At 47.2% G+C, this 17,071-nt stretch overlaps 5 protein-coding genes across 5 annotated transcripts; all 5 read right to left on the minus strand.

Annotated features, from left to right (window-relative positions):
• Positions 1–438: 438 nt before the first annotated feature.
• Positions 439–3,148, minus strand: I302_104300 (uncharacterized protein; the record flags this gene model as incomplete). Its single annotated transcript, XM_019189664.1, has 6 exons — positions 439–756; positions 818–970; positions 1,118–1,576; positions 1,727–2,164; positions 2,328–2,597; positions 2,738–3,148. The coding sequence occupies 6 exons, from the start codon at positions 3,146–3,148 to the stop codon at positions 439–441; spliced, it is 2,049 nt and encodes a 682-aa protein (XP_019049226.1).
• A 408-nt stretch (positions 3,149–3,556) lies between these two features.
• On the minus strand, positions 3,557–6,821 carry I302_104301 (uncharacterized protein; the record flags this gene model as incomplete). The annotated part of the gene is made up of 12 exons (XM_065869842.1): positions 3,557–3,722; positions 3,797–3,956; positions 4,066–4,170; positions 4,239–4,261; positions 4,339–4,594; positions 4,733–4,856; positions 4,930–5,071; positions 5,173–5,309; positions 5,369–5,391; positions 5,465–5,501; positions 5,605–5,928; positions 6,222–6,821. The coding sequence occupies 12 exons, from the start codon at positions 6,819–6,821 to the stop codon at positions 3,557–3,559; spliced, it is 2,097 nt and encodes a 698-aa protein (XP_065725914.1).
• A 782-nt stretch (positions 6,822–7,603) lies between these two features.
• On the minus strand, positions 7,604–10,132 carry I302_104302 (uncharacterized protein; the record flags this gene model as incomplete). Its single annotated transcript, XM_019189666.1, has 3 exons — positions 7,604–8,257; positions 8,391–9,709; positions 10,087–10,132. The coding sequence occupies 3 exons, from the start codon at positions 10,130–10,132 to the stop codon at positions 7,604–7,606; spliced, it is 2,019 nt and encodes a 672-aa protein (XP_019049228.1).
• A 654-nt stretch (positions 10,133–10,786) lies between these two features.
• I302_104303 (uncharacterized protein) lies at positions 10,787–14,919 on the minus strand (the record flags this gene model as incomplete). Its single annotated transcript, XM_019189667.1, has 23 exons — positions 10,787–11,327; positions 11,455–11,579; positions 11,651–11,724; positions 11,807–11,856; positions 11,923–12,021; positions 12,114–12,288; positions 12,366–12,433; positions 12,516–12,558; positions 12,645–12,710; positions 12,797–12,930; positions 13,011–13,116; positions 13,185–13,192; positions 13,260–13,454; positions 13,531–13,550; positions 13,627–13,701; positions 13,771–13,808; positions 13,891–13,945; positions 14,099–14,173; positions 14,248–14,254; positions 14,334–14,357; positions 14,468–14,477; positions 14,605–14,642; positions 14,735–14,919. The coding sequence occupies 23 exons, from the start codon at positions 14,917–14,919 to the stop codon at positions 10,787–10,789; spliced, it is 2,211 nt and encodes a 736-aa protein (XP_019049229.1).
• Positions 14,920–16,102: 1,183 nt separating this feature from the next.
• Positions 16,103–16,935, minus strand: I302_104304 (uncharacterized protein; the record flags this gene model as incomplete). The annotated part of the gene is made up of 4 exons (XM_019189668.1): positions 16,103–16,211; positions 16,327–16,493; positions 16,639–16,739; positions 16,824–16,935. The coding sequence occupies 4 exons, from the start codon at positions 16,933–16,935 to the stop codon at positions 16,103–16,105; spliced, it is 489 nt and encodes a 162-aa protein (XP_019049230.1).
• Between the last annotated feature and the right edge of the window lie 136 nt (positions 16,936–17,071).

The raw sequence follows: 17,071 nt of genomic DNA on the forward strand, positions 1-17,071 counted from the left end.
CCGATGACCACGCTAAGTCTTCGGCGGACAGCAAGGAGTGTCAAGAATGGTTCACCTGCTGGTGATGTATGTTGTTGACAGTATGGTATATATGATTATATGTATGTATGCAGAGTAGAAAGAGAGAGAGGGGTTGTCAAGTTGAAGGATGTTTGGTGTTGTTGGTTGTTTATTTATTCGCCGCGACTGACTTTGACTTTACTATCCAGCCAAACATTGCCACGTGGCATCAGGGTCATTCTCCATCTGCGATTCACTCGGAGAACATCCATGACGAAATGATAACTTCTCTGGTGTGCATGACAGAGAATACCCCATAAGATTAGTCTGTCATCGCATCGACCAAAGTAAGGCCTCTTGAAAGCTCAACAACCATATTCATAAGTATATACACACAATCATCTAATTTACATTCAAAACCAAAGCCAAAGCCAAAGCCTACAATGGACCCAGCGGACTCTCATTCTCCTTCCCTTTACCTTTCCCTTTCCCTTTCCCACCCTCATCCTCGTCCTCACCAAAAGGCGTATCAACCTCATCTCGCTCAGGTAGGGGTAATGGTTTATTAGCAGCTTCGACTCTATCAATCTCAGCTCTCATATTGCCCATTCCCATGGTCCCACTAGCACTACCGCTCTGTTCACTTGGTCCGCCTAGGGTATCTTGTTGAGCAGGTTGGGCTTGAACGGGAGGCTGATTAGGGTGCGAATCGATCTCCTTTATAGCTGCTTGGGCAGCTTGCCACGCCTCGAGGTTCTATCGTAGCTCAGATCAACTTGACTGTACAATCTGTAAGCTATATATCAAATTTACTTACCTGTTTACACCATTCCCTGTGGACCTTCGATAATTGTATAGCGAGGTTTCTCAGATCAGCCACTTTCTGCCTTTGGAACCGGTCCAAATCAGCTTGTAAGGTTGCCGAGGCATATTTGAGATCTTGAGCAGATGCTTGAAGGGAATCTTCGAGCTGTGTACGAAAGACCACGGATCAGCGTCGTTCCTCAAAGACGGGACATGCAAGATATACACAACAAAAGCCAGATCCCATAGTTTAGCGGGAACAGCTTGATCTCACACAGCTCAGTATACCTGCTCTAAGAGAATCCACACCCACCTGAGAGATATTATCCCTAGTCTTCCCAATATTAGCTCTCCTCGTAGCCTCCGGATCAACGTCCATCATCCCACTAAGACTATGTTTCACAGCCGACAACAACCCAAATCCCTGTCCCGCACCCGCACCTGCACTTGTCCTTGTCCTCACTCGTTCCTCCTGCGAATATCTGTGTTCCTCAGCTTGAGTGGGAGGTTGAGGCTGATCAAGCTGCGAAGCATTCGAAGTGGAAGACGATAATCCTCTACCACCTCGTTCAAGGGCTTCTTCCAATCTCCTAGCTTCCCTTTCGGCATTTTCAAGTAATTCCAGCTTATCCTTTTGAGTTTCCAAGGCTTCTTGGACGAGCTCATATTGGACGTGCTTCTGATGACGGAACGATAGTCTTTGTCTGATGAGGGCAGCGAATTGACTGTATATATGCAGAGGTTCGGTAGTAGTTCTTTCCCATGCTTGGAGCTGTGATACAGATATGAGGTATCAGCCGAATTCCTCTATCGGTGTCAAAGGAGGCCTGAGAATGTTGATATTGATATGCGAAAGAGATGACACGTGATTCGATAGTGAATATGGTGATTAGACGCCAAGTCAAAGATAGCAAAAACCCACCAAAGCAGCAGTAGCCAAATACTCCTGATCAACCGCCTGACCAACTTTCTCGACCGCCTCTCCAAGCTTCCCCTGCTCAACCAGACTAAACCCATTCCACACCGCTCCCAATTCGTTCATATCGCCCGCACGCTCCGTCCACCTCTTCGTGACTCGTCGATTAACCTTCTCCATCGTCCCCGTAAAGTGGTTCTGGAATTTCTCAGTGAATACCTCAGAGTCAATGAACCTCTGATCGGGTTTCTTCAGTGGGTGTGAAGGTGAGGGGGTAGGTAAAAGATGATGGGCGATATACGAGGTGGAGGTGCTTCCTCCTGCGGTGGATGCTGAGGGTTGGTCAGAGGTGGGTGAAGAAGGTTGGAATGTGGGGTTGTGGGAGGGGGCATGTAAGGGGTTTTTGGGTAGGAGCGAGATGGGCGGTGAGTGGAGGACTTCGTTCTGCAGGTGTGATAGTACAGCGTCAGCAAGAAGGCCAAATAAGAGAGATAGCTTCATGTCTTGCCCTCGAGATTGAGGCTCAGATCATCTGAGTGTCTGATACACACCTGGTCTTCCTCAAAACCCAAACAAGAACGGTCCACAGAGAAATGAGCCCACTCACCCAGCTGACCCCGTCCTCCAGAAACCTATGCACAACATGTTCACCCCCCAATATGGGATGTCTCAGGACCCTCCTCAAGAAATCTTCCAATAACCTCTTCCGCCTCGCAATGACCGTAGCGTCTTCTTTGGCTTTGGTCTGACCTTTGACCGCGTAATCCGTTAAAGATTGTTTGGATGGGATCGGAGGAATGATGAGTACGGGGTACAGGCCTGTGAGGGCTTGATGCAGGGATAGGAAGGCGGAATACCTTCTGCGGGTTGTGTGGGACTGTGGTAGGGGAAGATAAATGGTCAGTATCATATCCAGAAGCTATAAGATAGGACAGATGAACAAGAGGAGCTTAAAGTCCAAGCAATCGACAGGATACGAAGGGAACAGGAGAGAGTAAGAGAGAGATGGACACCCACACCAAGCTGTATAACATAAGTGATATAACTAGCCTTCCCCCCCTCCGTAGTCTTAAACGCATCAACAATATGCACCTCCTCCCCCAACCCAATAGCCTTATCTTTATCACAGCAATAACCCATCTTCGATTTGGGTCCGTTGATCGTCAGATTCCCGGAACCTGAACTATCTCGGGGCAATTTAGACGGGTCAGGAAAGCTTGCTCTGTGGATGGGAGGGGGTGAACCGCTAGCTGCGCTGATGAGTGAGGAGGGTTTTTTCAAGTGGCCTGCAAGGGAGGAGGGGGAGCCGATGGCTGATGAGGGCGAGGGCGACTGAGGTCTGGAAGAGTGAGGTGGAGGAGTGGGCGCGGGGGAGAGGGAGGGGGAGTCTGAGAATGGGTTGGGCGGGGGGGAGGTTGAACGATCCATGTTAGGTGGATGGGTGGATGGATGGTTCTTTATCGTACGGTGTGGTTGTATCTGATGTTACGCTGGTAACAAGACTATTGTTGGTGTTGTATTGATTAGATGATGGGGCTGCTCAGCAGATGCTAGTTGGTGATGAGCATGGAGGGAATGACGACGATGGATGATGAATGGGTGATCCGGGTATAGAGTATGAGTATGATCACGGTGGCACAGCATCATTCACCCACCTATGACGGAATCAATTTCAAAGTGGCACAAGCTATACATCTAGTCACTCAAGAGGCAAAGACGAGGTATCCCAAGATGCATACAACATATAGCAGCACATGTATTCTGAACAATGCAAAGATAAAAACCAAAACACCCAATCTATTTTCTATATTCAACCACCTAGGAATGATATTCGCTCTACTGCTCAGCTACGACATCTCCCCTTGTCTTGTCAGCAGCTACATCTGCATCCTCTTCAATCTCCCTATATTCCTCCGCTCTCTTCCTGAGCTCAACCCCTTTTGTATCAAACGATGCCGCGTCCCTGTCATCCGCTAATAATCTAGCATATTCGAGGAACAACCTTAATCGATACGTTCAAAAAGTCAGCTCCCCAACTCTGCTATCATTATGGATCCGCGATGAGACTTCACCCACCTGAACTGATAAGCTATCATATCCTCCTTCCTCCAATAAGCTTTCGACCACCTCTTACCCTCAACAGCAATCTCTTTAGCCAGCTCATCATGCCCCCTGAAGAATGATAGGACGTCGTACAAGTCCGTCAAATCTGCTTTGATAGGGATGTAATGGACCCCTACAACACATAGAAAGAGTATCAGCTCAACATGTACAGGACAACACCGAATTACTGATCCAAACAAGAAGGAGATGATGATTCGAATATGTCGGAATCAGAAACCTACAAGGCTGTATCCTATCGGTATACCATTCGGGGAAGATGGTAGATTTCAGAACAGCTGAGTTTGTACTCATCAGTCTCTTGAACCTGGCACTCCACCCGTTTCCATCTGTTCGGGGGCGAGGACAAGGATGTCAGCTCGATCTCGGTCATTCGAGAGTTATCCAGCGAGCTCACCAATATCAAGAAGGTATTTATACCTACACACATCAGAGATCAGCATACACCGTCTCACAACGGCAGAGGACAGCTGAATGCGAAGAGACACTAAACCCACTGATTCCCCTGAGACCAATCCTTCCTCGCCCCGAATTTATACCCCGCCTGTACTCTCCTACAGATCTTCGGATCGCATTGGATAGCCTCGTCCACAAATGCTACATCCATCAACTCCGCATTGAGCTGTGAGAGAGGTAAGTTTTGAGGTTCGCCAACTGGTTTGTTAGGGTTATATGAGGGTGGGACGTCGAATACTGGGATGTGGCCTAGAGGTTCGGCTGAGTGGGATACGAGGTTGATACGTTGGGAGATATCTGATCAATTCAGTTTGTTAGTAGTGGTACAGATAGGGAGACGTGAGCATACCATAGTGCATACTATTGGCTAGAGATCCATTCTTCAGGTGTACAGAAGAGATGGCTGGGTTATATGAAGACGGTGGTAACACTCACTCCACGGCACTTCATCATTAAAATATATTCCGGTAGTCTTACCCCTCCATAACATCCTATCATCCTTCTTATCTTCCCAAGCGGGATCATTCCCCACATCTTCAGTCCAAGCTTCCATCGAAACCTAATTTGCAGTGTAAGAAGCCATTAGCCATCTACTGCATTACGAGTACTTGATGAGGGGAAGTGAGACTCACTCCTAGAACATCAGCGTGTAAAGTAGTTTTACACATCGCCAAAACGGGATACAGCTCTTTACTTGGTGCCGGACCTTTGCCATGACCCGATAAGAAGCCTACCAAGTGGGTTAAAGTGGGATGTGTACATGGGTCCATCGTACTATAACCATACCATTAGCTCAAGCGCTCTACAGTCTCATCGCACCCAGTCTGAATCAAATTAAATAAACGTGATGGACCAAACCAGAGTCTGTGACTCACGCCTTATGATCCCACACAAAGCTCTTATCGCCATTCCACAGCCCATCCAAATCAGGTAAGATATCGGGGTCGTAGTCGTGTCGAAGGGGTTTATGAGGTGCGCAAGCTGATGCCCAGCCGAGATGTGCCGTGTCGATCTGACGAAAAGGATCAGATCGCTTAGCATCATGGTGTAATAGGAAGACGGCCGACTCACCTCATGCTCGGTTGGGTTGAAGACTATCACGGAGAAGGATATCGGCTCGAGTTATATATGTGTTCTGCTTCAACATGAGAGGGTCAAGTAACTTACATTCCCCAACAGACGCAGCATCTTCCAGAGCGCCTTTCTACGGCCAATACAAGAATGTCAGCACCCACCATTCAACTCTACCACCCATACTCCTCTTCTTCCCACTCTTCCTCTCCAATGAAAGCCAAACTCCCACTCACATACTCATGTCCAACAAACTGCCAAGGCACATCATGACTATACATAACGACCTTTACAGGTTCCAGCAATTCTTCGATCCCCTCCAGAAGACCCAATTGCGCTTTCGCCCGTTCCTTCGCTACCCTCTTACCTTCCTCGTTCAGTCCCGTCTCCACGATCTTATATACGCACTTCGACGATAGTTGATTGTTATTGTTGGACGAAGAGGAAGAGGATATACCAGGACATGAGATTGTGTACATCCCTGAATGTTCTGATGAGGCTTTGAGGAGGGATTGGATCTTTGTGGGTGGGAGGGCGTGGAAGGGTTCGAGGTCGTGGTACTGGGACAATCAAAAGGGCAGAATTAGCATCGAATTATCTCTCTTTCGACATTGACAAGGTTCGTGATATCGTCTCGAAGGGAGTCCGTTTGTGAGGTGGGATACCGACAAAATCCATCTTTCCTTTCAGACTCTCGCCAACGAATATGACACACCGGTCCCAAATGTTCAAATTTCCCAATACGCATCATCCACCTCGCATCTTCCTCATCCAAGCATAGTCTCAACTCCCCGAAACACCTCCCAAGTAACCCTCGAACCATGATCAAAAACAAAAACAACACCAAACTCACAATCTGATCATATTCATCCCTCAACCCCACCCCATTCCTCTCCGTATAAGCCCACCACCTCTCAAACCCCCTCGGCGGGTTCCGGGCATACCTCCTCCGATACTCATCAACAGCCTCTGACAACGTCTTGCTCTGCCCATCTAACTTTTTCTGCCAGTTTTTCTTAGATCTCGAGATAAGTTCGAAGATGGGATGAGGGGAATGTATATTGGGGATGAGCAAGCCGTTAGGGAGGAAACGATGTTCCGCTCGGTTCGAGATTGGTCTTTTCCCCTTCCTTCCTCTATCTTCTTCCCCCTCGTCGTCTTCGTTGTACCTATTCTTACTTCGTCCCATGCGTATCGGCTGGTCCTCCTCGTCATCATCATCGAAAAACCTATTCAACCCGAATGGCAACTGCTGAGTCTCATCCGACAGGACCAACTCGTCGTTCCTCCCTTCTAACCTATTTCGCAGTAGGTCGGAATTTGTCCTGGGTAGATCCTCGTCGTGTCTTATGGATGATAGGTGTCTGAGTAGGAGGTATGGAACCAGGAGGAGAGTGAGGAGGACAAGGAGGGATCTGATACCCCTTCGAGGGGCGGGCAGACGGAATGCCATGGTGGTGGGTCAAATCGTTCTGTCCGTTCGAACAAAAGCAATCAGGTCACTCGAGGGAGTCGGTTGTATTCTGATCGAATGACTTGAATGTGAATGTGAATGTGGGTCAAGGTCAACGTGGAACCCAATAAAACCGGCTGACGGGATGATGAGGATAGATCCGTCCTTGTCCTTGATCCCCTCTTGGATTATTCGAAATTCCGTATCTTAACCCTTTCTATTTTCTACTGTACGTCTCCTTTCGATTGGTGACAGACCTCTGTGTCTACTACAAGAACCGTATGTCGTCCGTGCAATTTGATACCAATGTCCGTGCGTCAATTCTTACCAATTGATCCAATGATGAATCTGAGATCTGCTAGTACAGTACGAGCTTTCACCTGATGTTTGTAAACGCGTAAAGTTACTTCCCGCTTTTCCCGTATACCACGCGTTAACCTACTTGTTCATGTTGATAACCTGGTATGGTCTCGGATAAACTCATAAACTATAACTATTCCAATCACTCAATCGGATTCCCACAGATCATGTCCATCGTCAACCTTGCGAGTAGCGGCCACGTAGCAGTAGCAAGAGTAGCCAGCAGGTAGAGACGATAATGATAATGCATATTATATATCTATATACGAATTCAACATGACTAAAATATGCAACAACCACGCAGAATATGTACAAACAAACAGAGTAACGCATAAACCATCTTGTATAATCAACGAATGGGTAACAAACCACTATAATCTAAATGTATAACCCCATGCTTCTTGTCTTATCCCAATGATTCATCACATGATCAAACACCCACACCCCTTGCCATGCGTCCCCTCGTCCTTCTTGACATTCGTACCCTTCTCATTGACCCTCCCCTCCCTCCTTGCCAACTGATTCTCATAAATCGCATCAGTGATCCTATGTGTCGTCCCGGGTGTACCAATCCCATGTCCATTCTGTCCAGGGCCAGGTCCAAAATTATTAGCCCTCCCCGCATTACTCGCATTCCTAGTTCTCAAACTAAGCTCCGAACCCTGTCTGGAGACAGTCGGTGTAGAATGATTCTGTTTCTTCAATGTCGATGGTTTTCTGGAAAGTGACGGATGGGGTGCGAATCCATTGATAGGTGATGAAGTTGATATATTCTGGGAACTGCTCTTTCGATGTATTCCACCGCTACTTGATCTAGGGAAGGGTTCACCTCCCGGATAATATGCTGTATTCTTTGATGGGGAGGCTGAGCGATCACCAGCCGAGAGCGATGCTGCCTCGCTGTTCGTCGTGCGCAATGGTGTGAGTTCCATTCCGTCCGAGGAAGCGGGTTTGTTTCGAAGTGAGGTGGAAGAAGGTCTTTGACGGGGGTGTAAGGGATTATCGGGGGAGGGTTCGAACGTGGGTGAGAATGCGTGTGGGCGGGTGGGTGTGATATCGTTGGGCTGGTTGGAGTTCTGCGAGTCGCAACAGACACATCAGCTTGGCTCTCTCTTAGTGTTCAGACTCCTCTTTCTCTGACTCTCGTAAGTGAAGCACGTAATCTCACTAGACGAGGCTAGTTCTGAAGACAGAAAGCAACCAACTCACCCCACTACCGCCCTCACCCAATCCCAGTCCTATCTTTCCCCCTCCCTTCCTCTTGACCCATCTAATCGGCGTTCCATCCCTATCCCACTCCACCGCCAAATCCTCTTCCCCTCCTCCCACCATCTCTCCATCTCTCTCACCCGGACCCACTCCCACACCCAACTTCTTAGCAACAGTAGGCAAGACCACATCGTCCCAATCCGTCCCTTTCGGCGGCGTATAGCTAGATTCAGGAGGAATAAAGTGCGCCGCCACGCCCAATCTCGCACTTGGCGGTGTACCATTCGCACTCATCGAGGGACTTCCAGATAACAAATTCAACGAAGCTGAGCGGGGGGCGTTGAACCCCGCTGAAGGGGATGGTGAGCCGTTGACTGGTGATCTACTTTGAGAGGATCCCGCTCTCTGCCCACGTTGACCATTCATCGACCTCGAGGCGGAAGGCTGTCCCATGCCCAATCCCAGCCCTGTGTGGGAGGTGGATATCCCATATCCCGCAGAAGAGGTTGAAGGTCTACTATTTCTTCTAGCTGATCTATCTGACCCCGATCCTGACGATCCGCTTCTCTCCATCGTATATCCATTACCATTAGCTCTCGGATGCAGGTTCTTCTGATATTGCGATTGAGAAGGTTTCATAGAAATCGATCGTTTCCGTTCCGCCATTCCACTCCTAGAGGAATCACAACTCGTCCTCCCCTCATCACCCAGCTCATGCCCCTTCTCAGCTATCCTCATCGCCTCATTGGCATTCATCTTGAAAGGCGGTAACTCATTCTTGATGAATCCCTCTTTTATCCTTGTCCCACCCAGGTCCAAACTCTCTCGTCGGGTTTCGACAGCAACACTCATCTTGGAAGGTGATCTGGAGCGTGATTTTAGAATGGGTATGCCTGATGTTGATCTCTCAGAGTTGGGTAAGGGAGGTGGTTGGGAGTTTGAATGGACGGGCGAAGGACGGATGGAAGAGGCAGCTGATAATTGGGATTTCGATCTTGGTCTCGTAGGTATTCTTGATGGTAATGCTGCGGAAGGGGTTCTAGGTGAAGAAGTAGAAGCGGAAGTGTTTATACGAGGTGGTGAAGGTCTCTTCCCACTGCTACTGCTGAGTTGACGCGTATCATTCAGGAATGGCCCGGATTTGGTACGTGTTCTAGGTATCGAGGAAGATCCGGGTTGAGGTTGATGTTGAAATACACCGAAGGTAGGTGATTGAGGGAAAGAGTTCAGGCGAGGGGAAGATGCGGTGGGTGGTTGGTCCTCTTCGAAGGAAGCTTCTGATAATCGTTTGGTGAGGTATTGGGATTCGGATTCGAGACCTGTGGATTTGGGTTGGGTTGGGTGGGAGGTTGATTTGGATCAGCTAAATACCTCAATAGAATTGTTATTGGTGATGAGAGTAAAGAAAGAGTACAGGGGACGAGATGTTATGCAGTAGTGGAGAGAGACTAGGATGTCTTGTATGTCTAATGTACATGAATGGATGAGCTGAGATGAATGAATGCAAAATGAATGCGAAGTAAATGAAAAGAAAACACGCCTCCCATCCAACCTAATCCTAACAAGTTATCCGGGTATCGATCAATCATCCTCACGTGAGATTTACGTTCACGTTCACGTTCACGCTGCATGTCTCGCATCATCTCCCTCTCTCTCTCATCATCACACTCAACATGTGAGAAACACATATACTCACGCTTCTTCAAAATTGGTACGATCTGTTCATCCCATCCTGGTGTCATTCTGCTCATATTGCTATGATGTATTGGCGGAGGTAAGGGTTGAGTGGCAAGCATTGATATTGATGTTGAGGTTGGTTGATAACGGTATGTCGATGAGATGATCAAAAGAAGGAGTAGTATAGCTGGAGGAAGGGAATGATTCTCGGTTGTGGGATGAGGACAAGGGAGTGTATAACAGGTTACAGATTGACTGGCTAGTGACTAGTGGTTAGTAGGATATGAAGATGAATATATGGAGGATGTGAGGTAAAGGGATGGATGTAACATTTCAAAGGTGAGATACATGAAACCGATGCAAGGTATGCATATACATACATACATACATACACATACACGGTATTCTGGATTTCCCCCGTCTTCTCAATCTGTTGTTTGATGTTCGATGTTTGGTGTTTGATGGTTGATGGCACCATATGCTATGTTATACGCTCGGATCAACGACCAATCGAGCTAAATATGTCAAGCTCAGACCCAAAGGCACGTGGACGTGAGGATATATATGGCCATCACCAATCGGACTGACGACAGATGCATTACAATAATATCAAGACATGATGGGCAATTAAAATTCAAAGAGCACTACAAACACTCCCTGTATATCCTTCAACCATCTATACTCTAATTCTCTAGCTTCTATTGATGCCCCCATCAACTTTACAGAGCCCTTCCGAAACTCGCCGAATCCCTCGTCCCATTATGAGTATCCATAGGTGAGTTTGGAGCAGTAAACAAATGCTGCTCATGACTTTTCGCTGAAGCTGAACCAGCCGTACTGGGCGAGACCAGTAAAGGTGATTGAGGTAAAGGTATCTCCGCGGGATTATGTATATGATTGACCGACAAACCGTTGTTGACCTTCTCGCTCACAATATTATAATCCGAATTACTCATCAACCTCTTCCTCTTCGCTTCCTCCCTCAAAGACGATAACGAAGGTAACCTATTCAACGTGGTTGTAGATGGATACCGACCAGGAGAAGGAATGTCAACCATTGTCTCATACCCTCCCTCCTCGTCATTGGTGGCCGTTCCAGAGCCAGACGATTCACTTCGTTTATGCGATTGGTTCTGATCTTCGGGTTTGAGCCGTATAGTCTGGTATATCGCTAGATTCGAGCGCTTCAATGCTGGATTCGACAGGATGGGCTGTTTGATTATGCGGATGGCAATTTGGTAGGTCACCCATGATCCCCAGCTGTCAGTGATCAGATGACATCAGCTCAGACTTGTTAAATCAAATGACCATACACTTTCTCTCAAACAGGACCTTCAGCTTGAGCAACTTGATATAGTATTCGGTGTATACCACCCCGACCACTCACATCTGCGTCAACATCAGCCCAATGGCAAGGATAAACACCATAGCCGTCCAGGCCTTATCCATAGATCTATAAGCATAATTCTGGTGAATACCCCAATACACCACCAGGGCAATCGCACTTGCCGTCTGCAATGCAAAGGAAATGTTTCAGCTGAGGTTCTGAAAGGCGCAAATCTGAAGGTAATCGCTCAACTCACCTTGAAGATGAATGTCTGTACAGCAGCTATCTTGAGGATCTTGGATACTGTCCGAGGGTTCCAATCCAGGCGATCTGACGATCTACGTCAGTACAGTATATCCCGTCGTCTGTTCCCCGGAACAAAGGGGGGACCATGTCCAGAATTCAAACTTACATCCCAGTAGACCGAGGAAGGTAGGCTGTTCAGTCGTAGCTTGGAATAACCTGTATCCGTGCAAGAAATCAGACTTGCCCATCGCTCTTGAACAAACGGAGAGAATGTTGACTTACCATATTACAGCGGAATTCAAATACGACATGGACTGTGTATATTCAAATACTGTGACGGTAAATGAAATAGCAATGATCGTCAGGAAATGATGAGCGATCCTAGATCAGCAAACAGCAAAACAAGGATCAACAAAAAGAAAAAAGTCAGCGAACGCAATTTAGCGTAGTCCAGCGAGGGAAGTTGCACTCACATAGGTGTCCTCATTTTCAACCTATAAATCAATTCAAATATGTACAAAGCCGACACTAGCACCCCACCCGTACGGAGACACTGGACTTCCCATAGGGCATATCGACCGGCGAATGCGGGGGTGGCTACCAGCTCGAGGGCGAGGGCGATGGTCGTGAAGATTATGTTCATTGTGTCTGCGCTCATTAGACACAAAGTCAGTCTAAATTTTGCGTGAGAGCTTGGTACTTCTGAGGGCTGGGTGGATACTTACACATGACTATGTTCTTTTGATGCTCCAAACCCAATGTTGGGAAGATGGATGAACGACGGAAATAGATACTGTCGTGCCCAATGTCAAACGCAGATTGCAGATCAGTCATCTCGTGAGCGAATTCAATTGCTAAGAAAGTTGAGGACTCACAACCAGAGTATGTTCGAAACAACGTAAAACATCAGGAAATAGCCTAGAGCCCAGTAATAAATGTCATTATCGTTCTGAGCCGTATGAATGTATTGGAAGAAACGAAGATGATCAGCTGACCCAACTTACCAAGTAAAGCAGTAGCATACAACGTCGGATCCCACGAATGGCTATCACCGGGACTAAGAGCGATTTCTACGTAGAGTACAGTCCAATACACATCAACTCAACGTCCCTTCCACCTTCCACCATCCACATAAGCAAGACACAGATAAACTCACCCAGTAACGGATCAAGCTCCTCTCCGCTGACCGCATCAATATCCTGTACCTCATCTTGGTTCTCCGGAGTAACGTATTTGGGTGCCAGCCATCCTTGAGGGAAATGCGAGTCCATCACGACCTGTTGGTAGTCACTACAGTGTATTCAACCACACTCTGATATCAGCTCTCTTGACTCAGATCAGAGATGGTTGATACTGGATGAATGACTGACCGAGCTATACACATATCCCCACCTGTCGGACCAATATGCGCACAATGCACTGACGGGCGAAGAGGTAACATTGGGACATGTAGATGACGACAGACCAAATTATCCTCTATTCAGAAGCTCAAACATCAGTGTTTCGCTACAATACCTCTGGGACAGGATCAGCTTCCGACGTACCTCCCATCCTACTCCAGCATACCCTGCATCAGCCCAACAGTCATATCGCTAGAAGCAGGAAGGGAGAAAACCCACCGATACCATTCCCCTATTTCCCTCCCATTTAAGAACCCCATACATTCCTCTTCGTTCCTATACTGCTCGTTGGCACCTGTACAATACTGCATTGCTGTCTTACAAATTTTGGTAGATAGGTATTGACGTAGGATGGCAGATTGTTCGGTCTCGTTGCTGAGATTTAGGCTTGCAGCCATGTAGGGTATGAGTTTGCTATGTCCGTAAGTCCCCATTCAGCTTCATCAGTGACTGGCTATTGGATTTGAACGAACAGGATGAGGATACTCACGGGATGAGGAGGTCGGTCGCCTAGAGCACATCAATGATGATCATGTTAGCCACGAAATGGTACGGAGATTGGAGTAATCTTGAACACCGAACCTACCCAAGCCCATCGCCTGAACGAGACGTCGTACTGCTGGATCTCGCTCTTCTCGTTGACCTGCATGAACGCGTCGATCTATCGAGTAGATCAACACCTTATCATAATCTCAATTATTGTATGCTCCTCAAACGCTGTCACACTCACTTGTACTGGGACAGTCTCGTTCAATATCGGATAATGAACTGTGTTGTCCCATTGACCGTATCAGCATCAACTACGTGAGAGCAGCGTTGCCCGTTGGTTCAGTCGTCGCGGGTGACTTACATTGGAATTTGATAGATGTTGAGATGTAATTATGCTGAACCAACAAAGCTGTCACCTGGAGTTGAAGTCCAAAACAAAACAAAACACGTTTAGCTTGGTCGACAATCCACTCAATTGGAATAAAAACTCAGAACAGCAGACACAAGCTATGTGAGACGTAAGGGGGATCACAGAATCTCAAAAGAAGGAAACCAGAGTCCAAACTTACGTTGTACGAAACGGGCGATCCAAAGGGCGATGGATCATCCGGATCTTCAGCTGTATTTACGAACAGACCGAATAGCTATCGTTATCACCGGCAAGACCCATCTGTCAGACTTGATGAGATCTCTGATTAGTGTCCTTGAAGGGACGTACGTATTCCCTATATTCCAGTCACACCAATCATTGTCAGCAGGTTGCGGAAATGGCAATGGCGATCCAAGAAGGCTGAATGGACTCACGTTGATAGTTCTCGACCATCAAAACTAACCCAATACAACGAACAGCCTATATTAGCCTAGCCCTTCTCTCCTATACCTTCAGATGGGGGTTTGGGTCGAAGAAGGGTGGTATGGTGTTATTGGAATCGACTCACTTCGTCGACACTACACAGCAAGCAAGGCATCAGCCACTCATGACCACGGTCCTTCAATATGAAACCAGAACCAAGATTCCCAAATCCCCAACATATATGTAACTCAAGGTAGCATTTTGATCCAAGACGAGACTCACAATCAGCCGTGCCAGTTACATCCTCCGCAAATAGCGTACTACCATTCAACCACCCATCAGCTCCCAGCCTCAACCCTTCTGACCATGAGAGATACTGAACAGTATCGCCGGACTGGTACGAGGTACTAACCTATTGATACTCCTAGCCACCTCGACATTCTCAGGCGCCAAATAACTATCCGCGAATCCTTTAACCACTTGTAATACCTGATATTCCGATAAAGCACCGACCGGTCGGATCAATCCTATCTCCGATGATAGTGTTACGCCCAGTATTAAGTTGAGTATTGTCTGAGATAACGGTCTCAACTTCATATTGGGTTCCACAGATTGATCTACCACAAATCAAATGTTGGAGCGCTCGGGTCATGCACAATCCTAAATTCGATTGAGCTTGATAAACCTCCTAGTGCGGATTGACTTGTACAAAGGATCTGAGATGATGAGATTGGATTGGACTTGATGGAGAACTAGTGGTTGATTATAAGCAGTAACGAACCCATCTAAGGGGAAGAAAGAGAATCTATCCAAGCTGAAGGACAGTAAAGGGATGAGGGGATAGTCCAACATAAAGGCTTATATATCCTTTACCCCTCGTCACCATACGACGCAAGACCGAGGTGTTCTAACAAGGTTGAAAGGATACCCAAAAATGCCGAGAAACCTCATGTTAGTTTCATGGTTCATCGCCTTTGACCATCCATCCAGTTGCAGCACCTTTGTTCGTGTTCCGATGATGACGAGTGAGGCAAAAGAGGGGTACTGTATGGATCATCTCAGGGTCGGGGACCCAGAGAGAGATAAAGACCGTACGATTGCTATGTGAGTGATAACGGCTGTACAGCAATGTCACCACTCGAGCTAACGGGTACCTTTACCTTCACACGGAGATGGAGCATGATGATGCGATCGCGATCACTTTTAGTACTCGTGCTATTACGAGAGTACAGTATCTCACAAGCCAGAGCGAGTGTTTATCGTGGATACCTCCGAGATCCGAGATATCAGTATTCCGGGGTGAGATCCGCACGGACATGCATTGCAATGAAATACACTAGCATGAGAACATAGGCCGTGCGGTTGTTCTAAATATAAGTTCAACTCGTACATAGCTTACTCGTAAATGCTCCAAAGGATCATTCATTCACTTACGTTAGTATCGTCATCTGTCATCTTGACGGTAGTCGATGTGATCGAACGAGATAAGCTAAGTTAAGCGGTCCGGGCGGATGAGCTCGTTCTCGTGCCTCGTCTTTTGGGCGGCTGCAACGAGTACTTGTATGTTACCAGCATGAGCATTGAGGGTACTTTGTTCAACGGAAACATGGGGTTTCGTTTACCATGGTGGTGTGTACAGTGCAGCGATGTGTGAGAAGATGGATGATACATCTGAGAGCTTTGATGAAAGTGAGAAAAGATTGACCGCTAAATATACTAGAATTGGAATCAACGTAAATGAGGACTGTACGAATGTTACGATTCTAAACCCATACATGCATTACAAGAAGAGGGTCAGTACTCCGAAAGCACTCAACAATCCTATCAACACCGGTCCAGCCCTAATTTCGGAGTTTGGATCAGAGGAGGATGCGAGGTATTCTTCGGATCTGTGTAGGGGAGTGTTGATATCAGCATAAATGCCTCATGTCATTTCGCTGTTTTTGAATCGTGGGATGGCATGTGTAGGAACTGTGGATCTCGAATAATGGACTGGACACTCACTTGAAATAACTCCCATTCACACCGTTCAGATAGGTCTCAGGTAAAGGTATCTTAACTTCCACCCCGGCACGATGACACCAGTTTTCACCGTATTCTACCGCATAAGCTACGTCGGGAGCGGAAGAGCACACGAGGGGAAGACACGCGGACATTAGGTTTTTCCATGCCTACAAGTTCAAGATCATCAGAGAGCATCAGCAGGGAGCAGGGATCACACCAACAATGAGTGGATCGTCCAGGTTATTGATGTGATCAGTGAGTGGAGGGAGTGAGTCAACGAGGCGACAAGTGAAGTGATCCGTCATAACATACCTCCTGTTGACAATTCTGCTTGATCCATGGAAATCCGTTTGAGCCCGTACCGGGAATCTCAATCGTATATTCGATCCGTGAATGACATTCCACAAAGCATTCTGTGGTGCAGAGCAGGAAAGGTCAATCAGTCAGTTAGTCAGGCCAACGACAGACTGTACCTGGGTCAAGAGGGGAGGACTCACCCGAAGCATGCTTGTTAACTTCCAGTCGGAATTGCGAGGCTGCACTTCCCAGTACTAGGGGTAAGATGTAGAAGGAGCAGAGTAAGGAGACGAATTGAGTGAATCGGTTCATGTTGGTTTAGTGAGTAGAAAGTTAGAAATCACGGCAATATAGAGAAGCAGATGAAGGTTGGTGTTGATGAGCATTGAGGAGGATGAAAGCACATGCATCATGGTTATACATATATGTGTGCATATCTCTGTCAGCG

The sequence above is a fragment of the Kwoniella bestiolae genome, chromosome 2 (genome assembly GCF_000512585.2).
Source record: "Kwoniella bestiolae CBS 10118 chromosome 2, complete sequence".
Lineage (NCBI taxonomy): Eukaryota > Fungi > Basidiomycota > Tremellomycetes > Tremellales > Cryptococcaceae > Kwoniella > Kwoniella bestiolae.